General features: G+C 51.0%; 1 protein-coding gene across 1 annotated transcript in view; it reads right to left on the bottom strand.

Moving 5' to 3' along the window:
- Positions 1–17,721: 17,721 nt before the first annotated feature.
- Positions 17,722–22,213, bottom strand: part of LOC116950320 (histone-lysine N-methyltransferase SETD1B-like) — a 31,115-nt gene continuing 26,623 nt past the window's right edge. The window contains exon 20 of the mRNA XM_076072570.1: positions 17,722–21,804. Within this exon, the coding sequence (XP_075928685.1) occupies positions 21,631–21,804 (174 nt within the window). The 3' untranslated portion in view covers positions 17,722–21,630. The remainder of the gene's footprint in view (positions 21,805–22,213) is intronic.

Below are 22,213 nucleotides of genomic sequence, written 5' to 3'. Positions count from 1 at the left end.
TTCTCCCTGAGCTGCCAGCCAATCAGCGGTTAGGGGAGGAGCAAGGGCGTTGTAGTTTGGGCACGTCACGACTCTCGCCCCGCCCACAGACGGAACCCACCAATCGCTAAATTCGTGCCCCCCCCCACACTACCCACCCTACAACTCAACAGCTGCAGGGGGTAAAGGCGCAGTCCTGCAATTGACCCCCAAGGCTCTTAATTGGGGTGGAGGAAGCGGGGAGGGCGGTCACATTAATCGATGCGTGGAGGTGCTGTTACCCAGTGTGGCGAACACCGCCACCCCTCCTCCCCCTATCATCCCCATTGATCCGCATCCGCTCAATAAATCAAGATCTCCCCCCGCCCCTCTCTCCCCATTGTGGAAACTCCACCGCGCTTCTTGTCATGAGGGTGGCGCTCAGTGGTGGTGCTCGATGTGGTCGTTTTGCCGGTGCTCGTGGTTATTGCGGTTGAAGTCCTGCTGGCAGTGGTGGTGATTCTGTTGATGGTTTGGGGGAGCGGTGGCGCAGTGGTTAGCACGCTTGCGCTATGAACCCTCTAACCCGTGTCCCGTTCCCAAATCGTCGGTGTTTATTACCTTGTGTATGTAAGTGCGTTGGACTTCTTTCGCGCCGTACGTAGCCAACGTAGCCAACCCTGCCAATCGTGGGTCCTGCCCCGAGGTCGAACTCGGCCTCAAATGGAAAACCCAGTGTCCCACTTCGGTGGCGATGACCTCAACCCGGCCCTGGGGCCTCCCCTAGGTCGACTCTGGCTGAAATGAGAACCCGGCGCTGTGTCGTGAACGCACCCCGGGGTTACGGACAGCAGTGCGGGCACGCCGCACCGGCCTTCGTGGGTGCCTGCTGATAACGGCACTTGCCCCACTGGCCCGTGGAGGCTACACGGGGGAATTGTGCCTCTCTTAGTAAACACAAAGATCCCCCGTATAGCCTTAACAGACTGTTGGGGCAAGTGCTGGTAGCGAGCACTTACGAAGGCCGGCACGGCACACGAAGGGGTGGGTGGCCAACACCACGCCCGGCCGCCTTTGTCTCCCTAGTGGCGATGTTTACACGTCGGAATTTGTTTTAGGCTGAGTCGACCTAGGGGAGGCCCAGGACCGGTTCAAATAATCGTCACTGGGTATTGGCCGTGAGCGGCAAAACGAGCCCGGATCGCCAGGTTCGTAGCGCAGGGCGCTAACTGCTGCACCACCGCTCCTCACCCTGAGTCACCACACACACACACAGCACGTGCTAGATCTCTAAGACCAGCACTGCCATGACGTTAAACGTTTATTTGCGCTCTAATCCGCTCGGAGAGATCCCCGCCACGGGCAATGTAAACAGTTTATGTGTGGAAACAAAGCCATTTGCTTAGCGGCCAAACCGAGCGAAGAGCTGGAATACTAAACACGCGGAAAGCAAGATTAGCTCGCGACAGAGACGCCCTCTTGTTCTCGCGGCGCCTGTAGCAAGGAGCGTTGCCCGAAACCGTTGGCCTCTTCTATTACGTGATGGGCCGGTCGTGATTTACTTGAAGGGATGGGAATTTGAAAGATGTCTCACCACCATCACAGCCACCGCTGCCACCGCCATAAATGACAAAGAACCCCCGTGTAGCCTTAACGGACTGTTGGGGGCAAGTGCTGTTCGCGAGCGCCTATGAAGGCCGGCAGGGCACACGAGGGGGTGGGTGGCCAACACCACGCCCGGCCGCCTTTGTCTCCCGAGCGCCGATGTTTACACTTCGCGTCAGGTGCTCATTTGAGGCCGAGTCGACCTAGGGGAGGCCCAAGGCCCGGTTCAGGTAATCGTCACATGGTGTTGGTGACCGTGAGCGGGAATCGAACTGGGGTCGCCGGGTTCGTAGCGCGGCGTAGCGCTGGCCACTGCACCACCACTCCCAACCACCATCATCGCCACCACCACTACCACCACTCCCAACCACCATCATCGCCACTACCACAATCATCGCCACTACCACCACCACTCCCAACCACCATCATCGCCACCACCACAATCATCGCCACCACCACCACCACTCCCAACCACCATCATCGCCACCACCACAATCATCGCCACCACCACTCCCAACCACCATCATCGCCACCACCACAATCATCGCCACCACCACCACCACTCCCAACCACCATCATCGCCACCACCACAATCATCGCCACCACCACCACCACTCCCAACCACCATCATCGCCACCACCACAATCATCGCCACCACCACCACCACTCCCAACCACCATCATCGCCACCACCACAATCATCGCCACCACCACCACCACTCCCAACCACCATCATCGCCACCACCACAATCATCGCCACCACCACCACCACTCCCAACCACCATCATCGCCACCACCACAATCATCGCCACCACCACCACCACTCCCAACCACCATCATCGCCACTACCACAATCATCGCCACCACCACCACTCCCAAACACCATCATCATCACTACCACAATCATCGACACCACCACCACTCCCAACCACCATCATCGCCACTACCACAATCATCGCCACCACCGCCACCACCACCACTCCCAACCACCATCATCGCCACCATCACAGTCATCGCCACCACCACCCCCAACCACCATCATCGCCACTACCACAATCATCGCCACCACCACTACCACCACCACTCCCAACCACCATCATCGCCACTACCACCACCACTCCCAACCACCATCATCGCCACCACCACAATCATCGCCACCACCACTACCACCACCACTCCCAACCACCATCATCGCCACCACCACAATCATCGCCACCACCACCACCACCACTCCCAACCACCATCATCGCCACTACCACAATCATCGCCACCACCACCACTCCCAAACACCATCATCATCACTACCACAATCATCGCCACCACCACCACTCCCAACCACCATCATCGCCACTACCACAATCATCGCCACCACCACCACCACTCCCAACCACCATCATCGCCACCATCACAGTCATCGCCACCACCACCCCCAACCACCATCATCGCCACTACCACAATCATCGCCACCACCACTACCACCACCACTCCCAACCACCATCATCGCCACTACCACCACCACTCCCAACCACCATCATCGCCACCACCACAATCATCGCCACCACCACAATCATCGCCACCACCACAATCATCGCCACTACTACCACCACTCCCAACCACCATCATCGCCACCACCACTACCACCACCACTACCACCACCACCACGGCTGCCACCACCACCACTACCACCACCACCACTCCCAACCACCATCACCGCCACTATCACAATCATCGCCACCACTACCACCACCACTACCACCACCACCACTACCACCACCACCACTACCACCACCACGGCTGCCACCACCACCACTACCAACACCACTACTACCACCACCACGGCTGCCACCACCACCACTACCAACACCACTACTACCACCACCACCACGGCTGCCACCGGTCCCCGTTGACTCAGGATCGTGCTGTGCCCCAGGAGGCGGCAGCAGCAGCGAAAGCAGTTCACCATAGAGTCCATACGTACTACGTTGAACTTCTTTCGCACCGCACGTAGCCAACCGTGCTCATCGGAGGTGCGGGGTAAGGACATGAAACTAACACACACGAAGCAGCGCGAGGCGTCGTCTCTCCAGGAGAGTAGCCGGCGCGGTTTTTATGGAGCCTAATAACGATAGCAGCACTCTCGTCCCACCTCCACCATCTCTCCCCACCTCCTCCACCACCTCCACCACTCAAGACCACGGACTCACACCCTACCCCCCGCTCGCCTCCTCCTCCTCGTGCGTCGTGCTTTTATTATTGACTCTCCCAAGACTCCGCGATCGCCGTGTCCTTCAAACCGGCGCTGCTCGGCGGCATCCAAGGTCAAAGCAGCAGCAGCAGTAGCCGCAGCGTCAACAACGACAACCAAAAGCAATCGAGAGGGAAGCGGCAGCGGCAGCAGCAGGAGGAGGAGGATGAGAAGAGGACACTCGGCACGGAGACTCTGTGGCTCTGTGGGGCCACTTCCCGGCACCGCCGTGAGCGGTGCCGGCAGTGCAGGGCGCGGAGTCGTCCCGTGCCGCCTCTGCGCCCGGGCTCAAGATTCGCGTCTCCCTCCCCCTCTCGTCCGGGTCCCCGTACGCCCCCGAATTATTCACTGCAACCGTCTCATTTTCTCGCTCCGTCTCCCTCTCTCGTCCGCGTGTTTTCTCCCTCGCTCCTCCTCGTCCGCGCTTTCTCTTCCTCCTATTCTCTCCCCACCTCCACCCTCTCTCATCCTCCACCTTCACCACCTCTCCTCACTCCCTCCTCCTAGTGTCTCCCACCCCTCTCTCATCCCTGTCCTCTTCTCACGTGTTCTCATTTTCTCTTCTCTCACCCCCTACATCGACTTCTCTCTACCCATCATCGTTGCGCTCATCACATTCCCTCTCTTCTCCTAACCCCTGCATCCTATCTGTCTCTCCTCCTCCTCCCAATTTCCTTGTCTTCCTCATTCGCCCCCCCCTCCCCCACGTGTCTCTGTCATTGGCCGTCACCTCCCCGTGGTCCCATCAGCACGACTCTCCCGCATCTCCTCGTTTATAATTCACGCGCGCCGGGGAGCGGGGGAGGGGAGGGCGAGCCTGGGGTCTCAGCGTGAGATGTCAATATCGCCTCCTCGTCTGCTGCTGTTGCTGCTGCTGCTTCTAAACCAGAAGTATCATTACTGCACCGCCACAAGTCTCATTATGAAGAAGGGACATCGCCCGACACGTCGCCTGTTGTATAATTCATCTGAAGGCCACGCGGGGATAAGGACACGGAGCGTGTTGAGTTGTTCTTTGTGCTTGCCCACCAATGCCTGCACAGCAGCGCCAACATCACGCCGCACACGCGACACGCACACTGCAGACAAACGACACGCGCATGGCACTGCGTGCTCACACACACGGATATACGTGGCCCGCTATGGACATCTATACTGGACATCTGTGAAAGGTAGCTTTATAGCTCGTCGGATACCTCTAATGTTAACGAACATTCGGATTCTGATTCTACCGTGTATCACGCCGCATGAGAGATGCCCGTGGTTGCACGCACGATCACGCGCCAGCTCACAATGCATAGACGTGGCCAGCGGGTGCTGGTGGCGGCGGTGGCGGCGGTGGTGGCAGTGGTGGTGGCTTACGCTGGATTTGAGGCCACATTCTATAGCCACCACGAATGGAGAGACAGATAGGATATAGGCATTTCTTCACGAGTGGCACATTTGGTATTCGGATATTTGAACCTTTTTGGTAATTTAAATATCAGCAATTTGGACCGTAGCGCCGGCGTTACAAGTATCGTCACGAGGTCTGTGACATTAACTGCGAAGCACGGCGGGATGTATTCATGGTTAATGCGCCCGGCGTATTTACCAGGGCGGCCGTGGGTTTTGATGGGTGGTGGAGGGGGTGGGGGTGGGGTTCGAACCGCGAACTTCTGAAACGGCACGCGGCACTGCCAAGAACACCACCGGGCACCCGTGTGGCTACCGGCATCAATCCTCTCACTCCTCACTGTCTCACCACCCCACACCGCCTCCTGCCCGAGAGCGGGGTGGCAGCAACGCGTGGTAAAACGCCCTCGAGATGTCTCCTCCCTCTCTTCCTCCTCCTTCAGAAAACCAAACCTCAATAATGCAACGCAAATCAAGAGATGCCCAAAGTGTCTCGACGTGTTGGGCTTTTTTTTCCTATCAAGTAAGAAAATAAATTGGGGTGGATGCGTTGGCAGTTGTGTAACCCTGCAGACATTACAAATAAAACAAAAAAATATTTTAAAACAAACATTTTCAGATGCGTAGGGTGGCTCAGAGGTCACAGACGCTGGGAAGCCTGGGTTTGAATCCAGGTATCAGCCGCCCCAACAGGGATTACTGCGGGCTCTCAAGCGTAATTAGTCGGTGGCGTCAGTCCCGATTCACCCGTGATCTACATATGAATCCATAGGCTCCCATGCAGATTGACAGACTCGCATAGAGACCCATAGACTCGCGCAGACTGAGTCGTGATTAAAACCGGGTTCTCGAAGGGTAGTGAGTTGATGGTATCAGTCCCGGTTCACCAGAGACTCGTACAGAGACCCCATGGTCTCACATCGAGAGCCATTAACTCGCATAGAAACCCATAGACTGAAGGGTAGCGAGTTGACGGTCTCAATCCGGTCAACAATGATCGCACGCAAGTAACCGATCGCATCGCTCTGGATTGTATTTGTCATTTAATTTCAATAGATTCCAGCTGTGGCTGAGAATTTACATATTTTATATCAGCTCGAGTGACGCGCAGCGAGCAGCCGTCATAGCGGGCCGCGAGGAGAAACTGTCCCCTGGTGTACTTAATAGGAAGTGAACCCAGCCTCCAGGCGTATTGTTATATTGTGGAAAGGGTCACTGCCCCGAAACGTCGCCGAATTGTTTACGTTCCCTTTTTAAGGCCGCAGGGAAATGGACGATTGTGTAAAGTTTTCAATTGCACTACGGTCAGTTAAAAGTGTTCTCTCACGCTTCAGGGCATTTATCAATTCACGTTGATTTGTGTGTTGCGCAATGTTTTCAATTTCTCCTGCAACCGGTTGTTTTTTTTTGCGCCGATATCTATTCGCTTAATCGATTAACATTATTGTATTTATTTAGCTTTCTATTCACTTAATCGATTGATTTTATTGTATTTATTTTTCTTCCTCTTCATTTAATCGATTACATTTATTGTATTTATTTAGCTTTCTATTCGCTTCATCGATTAATTTTATTGCATTTATTTTGCTATATATTCGCTTAATCGATTAACTTTATTGCATTTATGTTGCTTTCTATTCGCTTAATCGAATAACTTTATTGTATTTAGGAATAGGTTTTACCCTTTTAACTGGCACAAAAACTGACACCTTTATTCAAGGCATCATGTTTGCAATAATCACAACACAAGCAGTCAAAATGCAAACAAAAAGAGACAACTCTGATAATAATATGCACTGTCCTTGAATTTGATTGGTCCACACCCGAGACGGCTTTTCTTAGAGCCTAGTCTCCACTGGTGTTGGACCAGAAGACGCCAAAAGGCGTACAACTCAAAAACAGCGCACTATCAGAGTATTGAGGGCTCGGGGTGAGCATTTACATTATGAGACCTCCTTTGCCAGAAACAAGATATAGGAATAGGTTTTACCCTTTTAACTGGCATTTAGTTTGCTTTCGTCGTTTTTTGGTGATCCCCGGGGTCCCGCTTGCAAATGAGACTCCCTAATCCGGGCTCAATCTGAGTTCTCACCCGGTTCAACAAACCTGAAACTCGGAGGTGGATAGTAGGTGCAACCCGAGTTCGATTCCCGACCACGGCTAACATCAGTGGCGAGTGGATTACCTGAACCGGTCCGGAGCTTCTCATCCTCCTTCATCCGCATTGACCTGCGTGGTGAAGTATGGTCAAACAACCTCCATCCAGCAGTGGATTGATCTTGGCTGATGATGATTATGTTGAATTTAATCTCAATTCAGAGAGTGGTGGGGCGCGTGGGAAGGAGTGTGAATTGAATGCAACTGGGACGCACATCTCATCAGCGCCCTCTGGTGGCAAACGGCGTTGAGGCCGCTTCGTCGCTGATGATCGCTAAAAAACGCGAATCCCTAACCACGCATGCGTCACCCTGTCATTAATGATCGCTGTAGCGTTATCGATCCTAGCTGAGTGTCGGCTTAAGTATTGATTGAGTTTAATTTTCCCCTTCCGACAACCGAAGGCAAAAATCATTTCAAATTTTGTTAATTTTTGTTTCAGTTTTAATTGTGCTGCTGCTGCTGATGATGATGCAACCTTCTGTGTGGGGCATTTAATCGTCTGTGCGTGCGTGCATGCGCGCTTGTGTGTGTGTGTGGTGTGTGTGTTGTGTGTGTTAGTTGGGAGCGGTGGCACAGTGATTGGTGCGCGCTGTGCTACGAACCCAAGCGGTAATCCGAACCGGTCCTGGGACTCCCCGAGGTCGAACTCAACGTCAAATGAGTACCTGGTGCGATGTCTGTCCATCGCCACTGGGGAGACAAAGGCGGTCGGGCGTGGTACTGGCCACCCACCTCCTCGCGTGCCATGCCGGCCTTCATAGGTGCTCGCTAACAGCACTTGCCACAAATCTTATAATGGCTATACGGGGGATATTTGTCTTTACACACTTACAGGTGGATCGGTTTGACACACACGCGCTAATGCAGGTGTTGTGTAGTTAAGATATCTGCACACACGTACACACACACACGTACACACACACGTACACACACACACGTACACACACACACACGTACACACACACACGTACACACACACACGTACACACACACGTACACACACACACACGTACACACACACACACGTACACACACACACGTACACACACACACGTACACACACACACACGTACACACACACACGTACACACACACGTACACACACACACGTACACACACGTACACACACACACGTACACACACACACGTACACACACACACGTACACACACACACACGTACACACACACACGTACACACACACACACGTACACACACACACGTACACACACACACGTACACACACACACGTACACACACACGTACACACACACACACACGTACACACACACGTACACACACACACGTACACACGTACACGTACACACACACACGTACACACACACGTACACACACACGTACACACACGTTTATATCGGTGTGACGTGTGGTGGATTAACGGGCGCGGCACGGGCTAGAGAAGAGATGGAGATGATGCGGTACAGGAGGATGTTGAGCTGAGTGGACTTGCCGATGACCGGTACCAGCAGCGGTGTCAAGATCGGCCTCTGTGGATGAGGCTCGTGGAGGACGCTGCTGCTACTGGGCAGTTGGAGGGCAGAGGAGCGAGGCCCACAACAACGAGCGGATAAAATCGCGCAAGTTGGCACAGATTGGAATGCAGCTGGCGCATCCGCCAGTCAACTCAGTCAGTCGACCCACGGTAGAGGCCGACCGAAACTGAATTTCTGGTTTCGCCCGAAAACGAAACCAGACCGAAAGTAAAAAAAAATACGATTTAAAGCTTTCGTGACTGCAAGGATTAATCGTCTTTGGTTCTTTCGGTAAAGTCACGTAGAATGAGAATAAAATAATAAATTGATAAAATAAAATAACACAATAACATTCTCACGACGTTTCGGCCACAACACAAGCGGCCTTCATCAGGTCCCTTCACCTGATGAAGGCCGCTTGTGTTGTGGCCGCAACGTCATGATAATTTTATTGTGTTATTTTATTTTATCAATTTATTATTTTATTCTCATTCTACGTGACTTTACCGAAAGAACCAAAGAAGGTTAAAAATTTACTTTCGGCCGAAACCGAAACGATGCCGAAAGAGGCCATTTGCCAAATTTTCGGCGCCGAAACCGAAACCGAATTTCGGTCGGCCTCTAACCCACGGCGCCTGGTTCTGTGCCGTGACTTCCTGCCAGAGCTCCCTCGTGGAGCTAGAACGGCCTCATGGAGCCACAAACGTCTCATGGAGCTGAGCCTATGTCAAATCCCAGAGCTCCCTTGTGGAGCTCTGTCATGGAGCTAAGGTCTCTCGTGGAGCCAGAACGTCCTCGTGGAGCCAGAGAATCTCACGGAGCTGAGTCTCCCCTCTCTTGAGCTAGAGCTTTGTCGTGGTTCCAGGCTGTCGCACGATTGGGATGCAACCGACGCATCTGCCACTCATCTCGGGTCAGTCGACCCACGGCGCCTGGTTCTGTGCCGTGACTTCCTGCCAGCGAGCCATCGACTCTCCGCGTGGCCTCGAAGTGCACGTGGCATTGCCACAAGCGCCGTGGGGACATCACCGCTACTTAGTGACGAATGGTGGGTGTTGTGTGTGTGTAATAATAATACCGATCTACATACACACACACGTGGCCCCCTTGCACACAACGCATGTATCGGAACTCGCATTACCCGCCAGGTGAGCTGTCGGCTCGGGTGCCGACGTCCCATGGCGGAACGGAGTGGATTCTCAACCCACGGAACGGATCGGTTCAACTCCAGGGTGACAAGCGGTGAATTCCCTTCGCGACTCGGGTAAACACAGCCGGGGGCCGGTGCCGGATTATCTTAGCAGCAAAAGTAGCTACATGTAGTAGCTACATGTAGTAGCTACTACATATATATCATATGTAGTAGCTACTATACGTGTAGTAAGCTGCGGGCCCCGAACTTTCAAGGGCCCCGCGCTAAATGCTTTCAAGCTATCAATTCCGGTTCAGTGATTCTGCACTTGCTCTATTACCATAGTACTATACCGCCTTCAACTTTCATGAACGACTGCGTGTTTAAGGTTAGCGATTTGTCGTATTATCTGGCTGTATAGCAAATGAAAAAAATACAATTACTTTACTGTGCAAGTAAAAAAATAGTGGGGTTTTTTTATTTCATATTTACGTGTCTTTTTTATATCTAGGACCCCTTTATAGCATATTCTACAGACCCCGCGCGCACTAGCTTCATGCGGCACTGCCCGGGGTGTCAGGTCACGGGTCGGCTGTCCCCAGGTATTGTGAGTGTGGTGGCTCCCTCGCTCTCTCGCTGCGTGCGCCGGGTAGTGGGATCCAACCGGGAGCCGCGCGATAGATCCGCGGTGCGTCAAAAAAAATACTTTATGGCGACATTCATTCACACAGAGACCCGTAGACTCACACACTGAGACCCGTAGACTCACACACTGAGACCCCGTAGACTCACACACTGAGACTCGTAGACTCACACACTGAGACCCCGTAGACTCACACACTGAGACCCCGTAGACTAACACACTGAGACCCGTAGACTCACACACTGAGACCGGTAGACTCACACACTGAGACCCGTAGACTCACACACTGAGACCCGTAGACTCACACACTGAGACCTGTAGACTCACACATAGAGACTCACACACGGACCCATAGACTCACAGAGGGCACTACGATTCTAGATTTGAAGCTTTCGTGACTGCAAGGATCCATACTCTTTTTGGTTATATTCGGTAAAGTCACGTAGGTAACTTTACCTTCATGAAGGCCACTTGTGTTGTGGCCGAAACGTCGTGATTTTTGTTGTTTTATTTTTTTACCTACGTGACTTTACCGAATAGAACCAAAGAGTAGGGGGGGGGGGGGCACTTCGACTTTACACGGAGACCCACACGGGGTTCGGTTCTGTGTGGGGTGCACGCGCTGGGGAGACGGCTGTGGGTGGTGAGCGGTGTTGGTGGGGGGGACGTTTGGTGGCCGTGACTCCCGGCCGGAGTTCTTGTGCACGACCACCGTGGCCGGCTTGCCCACTCTCGTTGTGACGGTAACACGGCGAGCGCTTTGCCGGGATTCCATTCAGCTCGGCTTGTGAGGCTCGGGCCGGACGTCTGTCGTGGCCACGCCGTGCCGCTGCGCCCGTGGTTATCGCCCGGCTATCGTCACGCGGCATCGATGGCATCTTCGTCCGGCATGGGTAGGGTTTGAGGTGCGTTTTTTTTTTGATGGCGAGAACATCGATCTTCTGCGTTCTTTGTTTAGTTATTTTTGTCAAAAGCTCACATTTCGCGCTGGACAGGCCTTCAACGTTGCGTTGATGAATGCGGAGCGCTGGGATGGTGATCTTGCTTTGGATGCTGGTTCGAAACTGGATTTTGCTCCAAATCTCAATGCCATCTGCCAGCGCATTTGGCGATTTCACCGTTTCACGGTACGTTTGCGAGCGCTGTTTGCTGCATTTCTCCGCAATTGTGCATCAAACCACCGCTCGCGGCTTAAAATCGTTGAAGAAACCGATGTAAAGTGGTTGTTTTGCACGACAACGAGGGTTTGATGGTAAATGCTTCAACGAACAGCGCCCCGTGGGGCAGTTTGCCGCTAGGGCAGCGCCCCCTGGTGGCACACTGAAAGGAAATATGTTCAGGTCTCGACCGCCTTGTCCCCTTCCAGGTGTCTCCCTGGTGACAATTCCACGTATGTATTTGTCGTACAAAATAAAAGCCGGAGAGAAGAAGAGAGAGAGAGTAACACGATTTCTTGGCCATGAATCTTTTTTTGCTTTTGATCGTTGTAAATAAAATGACGTTAAAAAAATATTAAACGATATAGCAGCCGGGGTTTGAACCCGTGAGCTCGTCGACTCGCAGCCCCGCGCACTCCCCCACTGCGACCACAGGGAAGTTGATGGCCTCGCGTCGCCGTGGAGACTCGGGGGGTCGTCACGTGGCCAGACACCGGGCGCGAACCCGTGACACTTGAGCTCAGCGGTACAACCGCGATCCACTCTCCCTCCCTCCCCACCCTCTTATCCCTTGAAACACTCTCCCACAGAAACACTCTCCTCCTCGCTCGGGGGGTGGGGAAACACCGCAACAAAAACTCCGGACCGGTTTCGCCCTCATTCCGTGAATTACTCAAGAGGAGTACTTTACAAAGTGTTCCCGTGTTCACATCTTCTTTGGTTCTTTCGGTAAAGTCACGTAGAATGAGAATATGTGAATTTTATTGTGTTATTTTCTTACTTTATTCTCATTCTACGTGGTGACTTTACCGAAAGAACCAAAGATGATGAATCCTTGCAGTCACGAAAGCTTCAAATCGAAATGTATTCACGTGTTGAATAACGATTGACTTTGAACATTGTTGCCACGGCGACGACGACGATGATGATGATGAGAATGATGATGGTCTGATACGTGCCCATTGTCTTCGTCCTGTTCGCCTTTTGGCGTTCTCTGATCTTAGGGGCGCCGTCCATAAATGACGTCACGCGATTTTTGACGATTTTTAACCCCCCCCCCCCCCTTCGTCACACGGCGTCACAAAAAGTCAGACCCCCCCCCCTCCTCAAATATGACGTCACAAAGCTCTGCCCCCCCCCCCCCCCCAAAAAAATAAACCATGCTTCAAATCGCTTTAAACTATTGTCATTGTAGTGCGTGTTTAATGTGGCGCTGCACTCTGATGTTGTAGGAGAAAACATTTATTAAAAAGTCTATTTGATTAAGTAGAACGTGTTGTCTATATTTAAAGTTGCGCATTTTGATGTGTCTAAGCAAACAAATATAGTCCAACGCCGGACTATCTAACTAATTTGAAGGCCAATGTAGACAAATTATTATCGAGGCTCCACCCCTCCCTCCTCCGTTTCCTATGCGTACAGTCAGTAGACCCCCCCCCCATACGCAAACGTGCGCATTTGGGTTAACCCCCCCCCCCCCCTCCATGCGTACGTACTGAATGGATGGCCCCAAAAGGCGACAATAATTCACTCGATGAGCCGAGAGCTCACCTCTGGCTGGTAATGCGAGTTCCGGTACATGCGTTGCGCATTAGGGTCCACGTGTTGTGTATAACATCGATATTATTACTACGCGCACACACACACACAATAACAACCCACCATTCGCCACCAAGTGGCGGTGATGTCCCCACGGCGCTTGTGGCAATGCCACGTGCACTTCGAGGCCACGCGGAGAGTCGATGGCTCGCTGGCAGGAAGTCACGGCACAGAACCAGGCGCCGTGGTGTGGCCTGACCCGAGATGAGTGGCAGATGCGTCGGTTGCATCCCAATCGTGCGACAGCCTGGATCCACGACAAAGCTCTAGCTCAGTGCTTCTTAACCTTGTTGGAGGTACCGAACCCCACCAGTTTCATATGCGCATTCACCGAACCCCTCTTTAGTGAAAAATAAAATGTGATTTTTTTCAAATTCAAGACATAGATATGTTTTTTACTGGTACACAAAATGAGCCGTGCATGAACATTACCTTGTTCAAAGAATAAAACCAACACAATGCATAAACTCACAACAAATTACATACCTGGAAATCAATGTGACTTCTGCTGTTGCCTTTGAGAGATCAGTTCAGATATGCGTGGCTTCACCTTGGCAAGTGCCACTCTCATGTCATTTTCACAGCAAAGTCTGTTCCTTTTCTTCGTTTTTATGTCCAGCATCCTCGAAAAGGATTGCTCACAAAGATATGTTGTAACAAATGGTATAAAAAAAATCCAGGGCTTTCTTAGCAATAACTGGATACTTGTTCATTTGTCGACACCAAAACGTTGAGAGCGTTGTTGTTCTGAAGAGTTGCTGTTGAACCTGGCTCTGCTGAATTTCAATGATTTCGTCGAGGAATTCATCATTGACATCTGCTGTTTCAACAGCAAACGTGAACGGCTGTCTCACCCATGCTGGATATGACTCTCTTGTAGGGAAATATCCGTCGAGAGACTTTGCAAGCTCATCTAAGTGCGTGGCAATTGTTTGCTTCAGTTCCGTGGATACAGAAATATCTCCGATTCCAGACACATCTTCGATCTTACTTGCACAGTCGTCCAGAAGCGGGAAGTTTGCGAAGTTATTGTTCTCTGTTCGTCGTTTCCATAACGGTAGCTTTTTTTGAAAAGCCTTCAGGTGTTCTTCCGCTTCCATGATATTGACTCCACCACCCTGCATCTGCTGATTGAGATGATTGAGAGCTGCGAATATATCAGCCATGTACGCTAAAATGAGAATGAACTCAGGATTTTTGAAGCAATCTGCATGGCAGTGTTGGTGCTCTTGCAAAAACAGGGCTAATTCCACACGCATGGCAAAAACACGATTCAGCACCTGTCCCCGGGATAACCACCGAATATTAGAATGGAGCAGAAGTACCTCAAATTCAGAGCCCATTTCTTTACACAGCTCACTGAAGATGCGGTGCCTCAGAGCACTTTTTCGCACATTGTTCACACATTCCACCACAGTTTTTAATACTTCTGCCATTTTTGGAGGTAAGGTTTTTGTTGCCAACGCATGCCTGTGAAGAATACAATGCGTCACAATGATGTGTGGTGCATCGGCCTTTACTAGCGCACCAAAACCAGACTTTCTTCCCAGCATGACTGGAGCTCCGTCCGTACAAACTGCAGAAACCATATCCCATGAAAGATTGTTGTCTCTGAAGAAGTCATCCACAAGCTTCTTCACATCGGCTGCCTTCGTTGTTGTAAGAGGCTTACAAAATAAAAACTCTTCTTTTATCATGTCGTCTTTCACATAGCGTACAAAAACAGAAAGCTGGCTTAGATCAGAAACGTCTGTGGTTTCGTCGAGTTGAAGGCTGAATTTTGGCGGGCTTGAAATCAGATCCGCGACTACTTGAGCCAAGATGTCTTTACTCATGTCTTCTATTCTGTCACTGACGGTGTCATTTGAAAGGGGAATTTGGGATAATTTACCTTCGGCCGCTGTTCCGAGTATCAGATTCGCCATCTTTAATGCAGCTGGTTTCACAAGTGTTTCACCAATGGTGTGTGGCTTGCCCTGCTTTGCGATCAGGTAAGCAACTTCGTACGATGCTGTCAGGATCGGTTTGTTAACAGGTACAAATCCAAGAGCAGGCAGAGTAGCCCTTTCATCGAATCTGGCTCTCTTCACCCTGAATTCAGCAAGTGGTGTGTTCTTGTATTCCCCGTCTCCATGCAGCTTCAAGAAGTGTTCCTTTAGTTTTGCCGGTGCAAGACTACAGTTGCTCAACTTGGCGTTGCAAATCATGCAGATAGGACGCTCACTCCCATCACGTTCCGTGATACATGAGAATCCATGTTGTACATATTCGTCCGACCACTTTCTTCTTTTGCCCGACATAGTATGGATAAAATATTAAAGAAATCACACGACGTACGACAACAACAGTCACACGTTGACTACTGAGTACGCACTAAATTCCCCGCAGCGCTGATTGGCCAAGCAGTGTAGCATGATCATCTGCAGCCAGTGATGGCCAAGCGGGCCGTGTGTGTCATCAAAAATTTACACAATAATTCAAGTGTGTCCGGACCTCCGTGGCGGGGGCTCTGCCGAACCCCTGAGATCGACTCACCGAACCCCTGGGGTTCGATCGAACCCAGGTTAAGAACCACTGCTCTAGCTCAAGAGAGGGGAGACTCAGCTCCGTGAGATTCTCTGGCTCCACGACGGAGCTCTGGCTCCACGAGGGAGCTCTGGCTCCATGACAGAGCTCCGCAAGAGAGCTCTGGGAGATGACATAGGCTTGGCTCCATGAGAGAGCTCTGCTCTTTCGCACCTACAATGACGGAAAAAAGTATTTGATCCCCTGCTGATTTTGTACGCTTGCCCAACTGACAAAGAAATAATCAGTCTATAATTTCAATGGTAGGTTTATTTGAACAGTGAGAGACAGAATAACAACAAAAAAATCCAGAAAAACGCATGTCAAAAATGTTATAAATTGATTTGCATTTTAATGAGGGAAATAAGTATTTGACCCCCTCTCAATCAGAAAGATGTCTGGCTCCCAGGTGTCTTTTATACAGGTAACGAGCTGAGATTAGGAGCACACTCTTAACGGGAGTGCTCCTAATCTCAGCTTGTTACCTGTATAAAAGACACCTGTCCACAGAAGCAATCAATCAGATTCCAAACTCGCCACCATGGCCAAGACCAAAGAGCTCTCCAAGGATGTCAGGGACAAGATTGTAGACCTACACAAGGCTGGAATGGGCTACAAGACCATTGCCAAGCAGCTTGGTGAAAAAGGTGACAACAGTTGGTGCGATTATTCGCAAATGGAAAAAAACACGAAAAAACTGTCAATCTTCCTCGGCTTGGGGCTCCATGCAAGATCTCACCTCGTGGAGTTGCAATGATCATGATATCGGTGAGGAATCAGCCCAGAACTACACGGGAGGATCTTATCAATGATCTTAAGGCAGCTGGGACCATAGTCACCAAGAAAACAATTGGTAAACAATTGTCACATATACATGCCCGTCTGAAGTTTGCCAGTGAACATCTGAATGATTTAGAGGACAACTGGGTGAAAGTGTTGTGGTAAGACGAGACCAAAATGGAGCTCTTTGGCATCAACTCAACTCGCCGTGTTTGGAGGAGGAATGCTGCCGATGACCCCAAGAACACCATCCCCACCGTCAAACATGGAGGTGGAAACATGCTTTGGGGGTGTTTTTCTGCTAAGGGGACAGGACAACTTCACCGCATCAAAGGGACGATGGACGGGGCCATGTAGTGTGAAATCTTGGGTGAGAACCTCCTTCCCTCAGCCAGGGCATTGAAAATGGGTCGTGGATGGGTATTCCAGATTGACAATGACCCAAAACACACGGCCAAGGCAACAAAGGAGTGGCTCAAGAAGAAGCACATTAAGGTCCTGGAGTGGCCTAGCAAGTCTCCAGACGTTAATCCCATAGAAAATCTGTGGAGGGAGCTGAAGGTTCGAGTTGCCAAACGTCAGCCTCGAAACATTAATGACTTGGAGAAGATCTGCAAAGAAGAGTGGGACAAAATCCCTCCTGAGATGTGTGCGAACCTGGTGGCCAACTACAAGAAACGTCTGACCTCTGTGATTGCCAACAAGGGTTTTGCCACTAAGTACTAAGTCATGTTTTGCAGAGGGGTCAAATACTTATTTCCCTCATGTAAATAAATTTATAACATTTTTGACATGCGTTTTTCTGGATTTTTTTGTTGTTATTCTGTCTCTCACTGTTCAAATAAACCTACCATCAAAATTATAGACTGATCATTTCTTTGTCAGTGGGCAAACATACAATATCAGCAGGGGATCAAATACGTTTTTCCCCTCACTGTATCATGAATATAAGGCCACTGCCAAAATGACTGATACACACCAACACAGCAGGTATCTTTGTTACATATTTTTTAAAAAAGACCTTTGAAGGCTTTAATTCTTTATATTATAAAACATACTGTGGTACAGTTAGACAATGTAGGGGTGGGTAGATTCGTCCGGCTATAAACATTATGTACACAGCGCAAGAGTGCTTAACAATGAACCAAAATCACCGCTCGGCATCCATCTCCAGGCGCAGTCCTGGCAGAGAAGGGGTTAAATTTTAACTTACATGATATATACAACTCTGTACATTACAGCCACGACTGTTCAGAAAAAAATGAATAAATATTCACGCACTTTAAATATGTCTAGCACCAAAACAGGCACAATATATAATGGAAAACAATCGTTTTAAAAAAAAGAGTTGAGGCTGGGTTTAGGGCAACAGAAAATGGTTTCAGAAAACGAATTTCAGCTGGTGACGCATTTCGAGACGGGAAAAAAAATCCAAGGTACGAGTTGGAACAGGAGTCGCAAAACCTGCGGCTCACAAAATGGACTTGCTTCGTGACATTATTTATTAAGGGTCACCCATCTCGTATTTCATCACGTGCATTGCGACTTGAAATATTGAGGGACGGGGTGGGGGGGGGGTTTGTTTTCTACCGAATTCGGAAGTCTAAAAAAAAAATATCTCCTCGTCATTTTGGTCGTCGACCCCTGCGGGTTAGAATCGCCTCTCCTCCAGACCGAGTGATGGATGCACGCGCGTTCTTATCCAGACGCGTTCACAAACACAAAAACAAACTTAACCGCACTCGCTCGCTCTCGTCCAAGTGTTGAGTTTTGATCAGTGCGTGAATGAGTTTAGTCTTAGTCGAGTCGAAGACGACATGCGTGGAGTTAAAAACAAAAATGCGTCGGTGGATTAGCATCTCGTCAGAAAAAAAAATGCCGACGAAATAAAATCCAGACTAAAATTCCACAGGCTGCCGTCGACAAGACTCGAAACAGACCTGACGCGGAGACCAACTAAAAACACCGCTCTCATCCCAACCGAATTGCTCGTCGTGCAGAGCGGCAACATTCCCTCCGTGCCGCGACACCGCTCCACAACTCCCGAGGGACCGATCGCTCCTCGCGCGCCGCCGCACACCCCCTGAGAAACTTCACAGTTCGAACCGCCTTGCCGATCGCCGGCAATGCCAAAAGACTCGGACCGATGTTTCCACAACCCGGCAGCCAATTCGACAACCGTCACCGAGCGCGCAAAGGCCGATTGGGCCAGTGCAATAAACGCCAAGGATTAAACTCGGGCGTTTGCCATCGGTGAAGCATTTGTTAACGTGGTGGCATCGACAAGGGCAGAGAAACACATTTCTTTCCGGCCAATAATAAAAAAAACGTTTTTAGAAAGAATGCATTTGATGTGTGAGAGCACAACCTCGGATCGTCATTTCACCTCTTGCCGGTGACCTGATAGGACGTTGACATAGCAGTTGCCCGCGAAGGGGAGCAGCGATGATACTTGTCCGGGTTTGGACAACCACATTTATCATTGCAAATCGAGGGATGTGCTGAAAAAACTCGACAACCCACAAGATCTGTCCAGAAAGTAGTGGGAGGCTTTTGTTCACAGTAAGTTAATTAAGCGGATAAACAATGTGATTCGGGTCATTGTGCGACCGTGTGTGCGTACACGACACAATCAAAACTATGAGAATGGCATGTAACCTGTTCAAAAAGAAGTTTAGCATGGGTTATATGAATGTGGGGTGATCAAGCCTTTTCCAGCAAACCATTCATTCGCAGACGACGACCATCCTAAAATTACCGGCGGTGCATCATGGGCACAGTGTTTAGAGAAATCGTTGCTCCTGCTTTCCCGCTCCTGAGCTTGATACGCGGTAAACATTTAAAATCCCGACGATCCACTCCGGTGTCAAATCCAGGTCCGAGCGTGCAGTGCGAGCACTTCTCCGATCCTGATGGCGTCACGCCGGGCCACACAACCATCCGGTCGCTCACCTGTGCCGGCGACCAGCAACCGTGGCCGCACAAGTGACTTCGCCCGGGCAAGCAAACTTCACTCCCGTATCACCCCAACGACGCGCTGCTCCGAGAGAACCCGAGCGTGCTCCCCTACGTCACCGCCAAACCAAAAATTCGGCATAACGTCAAAGTAAAAAAAAAATCACAAACGCCCCATATAACAGTACTCACACGTTTTTCCATTCGCCAGCGCTCATAATTACAAAACTATATACAGGACAGAATTACAAAGAGTGCACGGAGAAAGAGCCAAAAGCTCCGGTGGGAGTCCACGCCGCGCGCTATGTACACGGTGCGGTCGCCGTCGCACGGCGGACTTGGCCCCCCGGGTGGCTTATGTACAGCCCAAAGCGATTAAAATACAAGATACGCAAACATCCCCCCACCCCAAATGAAAGTGACTTAGAAAACATCGTCGTCGTCGTCATAGCTCCCCCCAACAAAACCCCTAACGCAGTCACTTGCAACAACAAACTCATAAATCCACAACCCTCGCACACGAAGAACGCCCGGGCGTCCGAGCCAGCCGGAACGGCAAGTCCCTGCGCCGCGCCGGTAAGGGAGGGACAGATTCTCGGTGGCGACGGGGACGCGTCATATCCGCAAAGTCACGCTTCGCAAAAAACTAAAACTAAATATTCAAGCAACAAACTTTTTCTCCAAAAAATGGTTTTCCCAGTTTTGCGATCTTCCCGGGGAAAAAAAACAAAATAAAAACGTGCTCGCTGTTCGCCGCTGTAAACCGTGGTAGAGGTTGGGGGGGCTTGGAGGGAGGGGTGGGGGGGGGGGGTGTAGCGGTGCTGTCACCCCACCCCCATCCCCTGGCACCCCGTGCCCCCCCCCCCCCATGTCAAGTCAACCCGGGGAAAGAAAAACACGTGAACGAGCTCCTCGAACCGGGCGCGAATGACGACAAGAGCTCCGCGGAAAACGCAGAACGGGACGGGGGATTGGGCGTGTAAAAACGTGTGCGCATAATTAAACGCTGGCATGTCGTCCTCCTCCTCCTCCTCCTCGCCGGCATTGGGCAAACAAAAAGAGTTCCTTCTCCCTCCTTTTGCGAGTGCTTCTCCCGTCACAAAAATATACTATTTACATTTTTTTTTTGCTTTTGCACGCATTTCAAAAAGTTCACCAGTAGCAGCAATGTGAAAATAAACAATCGGCCTCCTCGGCGGTGCCGGCTCCACGTCGTCGTCGTCGTCGTCGTCGTCGCTGAGACCGGTCGGGCCCTTCGCGTCGTCGTCAAGGCCGTGGCATTCCACGGTCATTTTAGGGCAATCGTCGGTGGGAATCGTCGCTGGCAGTGAAGTTACTCAACGACTTTCTGTCGTCAACAATGCAGTTGTTCAAAATCTGGACAAATCTGACCACTGCCCTGCCCATGGGCGACTGCCAATTGGATCACAGACAGGCGTCACATGGCATCATATGGTTACCCGAGGTGATGAGCTCCGTAAAGCAATCACTCTTCATCAAACGCACTTTTTAATCATGGATTTACTGTTTCTTGGTATGTTATTCCACATGTCGATTTTACTGTTCTGTGTTGGTATGTTTTGCTACTTTCAAGCAAACTCTGTTTTCATTGGCTAGGGTAGAACTCTATACCTCCATACCAAATGGCGTACCAAGTTGCCACCGTGAACGCGTTTGCTGGAGAAGATTGCCGGTAACCATTGCCCTCGAGAATTGCTCTGCTCCTTCACGGCCTTTTACGCGACGCGCCAGCTGCTCGTGCTGACCATCGACCCACAACAAGCACAGCTCCTGTCCTCTTTGCCTGACCGACCCAGCGAACACAGCCCGTCCGCTCGTCCGCTCGCCCGCACGGCCTGCCCCATTCGAGGAGGTGAGATCGGTCGAGCTGGTCGGGTGAACGAGCGGGCGCGCGAGCGGGCGAACGGACGATGAGCCGGCGTCGCTAATTCAGGGTTCCCCGGCAGTTTTCGGCACCGCAGAGACAGGGGATCTTCTCGTCCTCGATCGGGAATTTGTAGTCGTAGGTGATCTCCTCGTTGACGGCGATGGCCTGCTTGGAGTAGATGACGATCTTCTTGTGCGAGTCCACGGTGATGATCTTGGCGTAGCAGTTGGGCTGAAGATGGGGGAAACAAGGCGAACGAGAGGTGAGCGGCGGTCGTCACTTCCAGCCAGGGGGCGCGACGCCGCGGGCTCTGGGTTTTGCGCGCACGAGTGAAAGCGCCACCTTCACTCGGCTCGCCTCCAGACGAACCGACCAACAAAGCCTTTGATACGTGACGTGGATAGTTAATAAGGGGGGTTAATTAGAAAGCCTGTAATGAAACCAATTATTACGCAACACTAGCCATGCTTACAATCACGTGTGAAACGGATATTTACACCGCATGACAATTAGATGCAAAAATTACACTGAGGCCAACGGATCAGACACAAGTGTTTAAAAATCAAGAAGCTGCGCCCCTTCAAAACCTCCAGATCTAAACACTTGTAGGCCTAGCTTCAAAAATTTAACAAAAAATATA

Source organism: Petromyzon marinus, chromosome 38 (assembly GCF_048934315.1).
Source record: "Petromyzon marinus isolate PM22_M1 ecotype Great Lakes invasive population chromosome 38, UKy_Petmar_22M1.pri1.0, whole genome shotgun sequence".
Taxonomy (NCBI): domain Eukaryota; kingdom Metazoa; phylum Chordata; class Hyperoartia; order Petromyzontiformes; family Petromyzontidae; genus Petromyzon; species Petromyzon marinus.
This window is presented reverse-complemented; position numbering and strand designations above follow the sequence as displayed.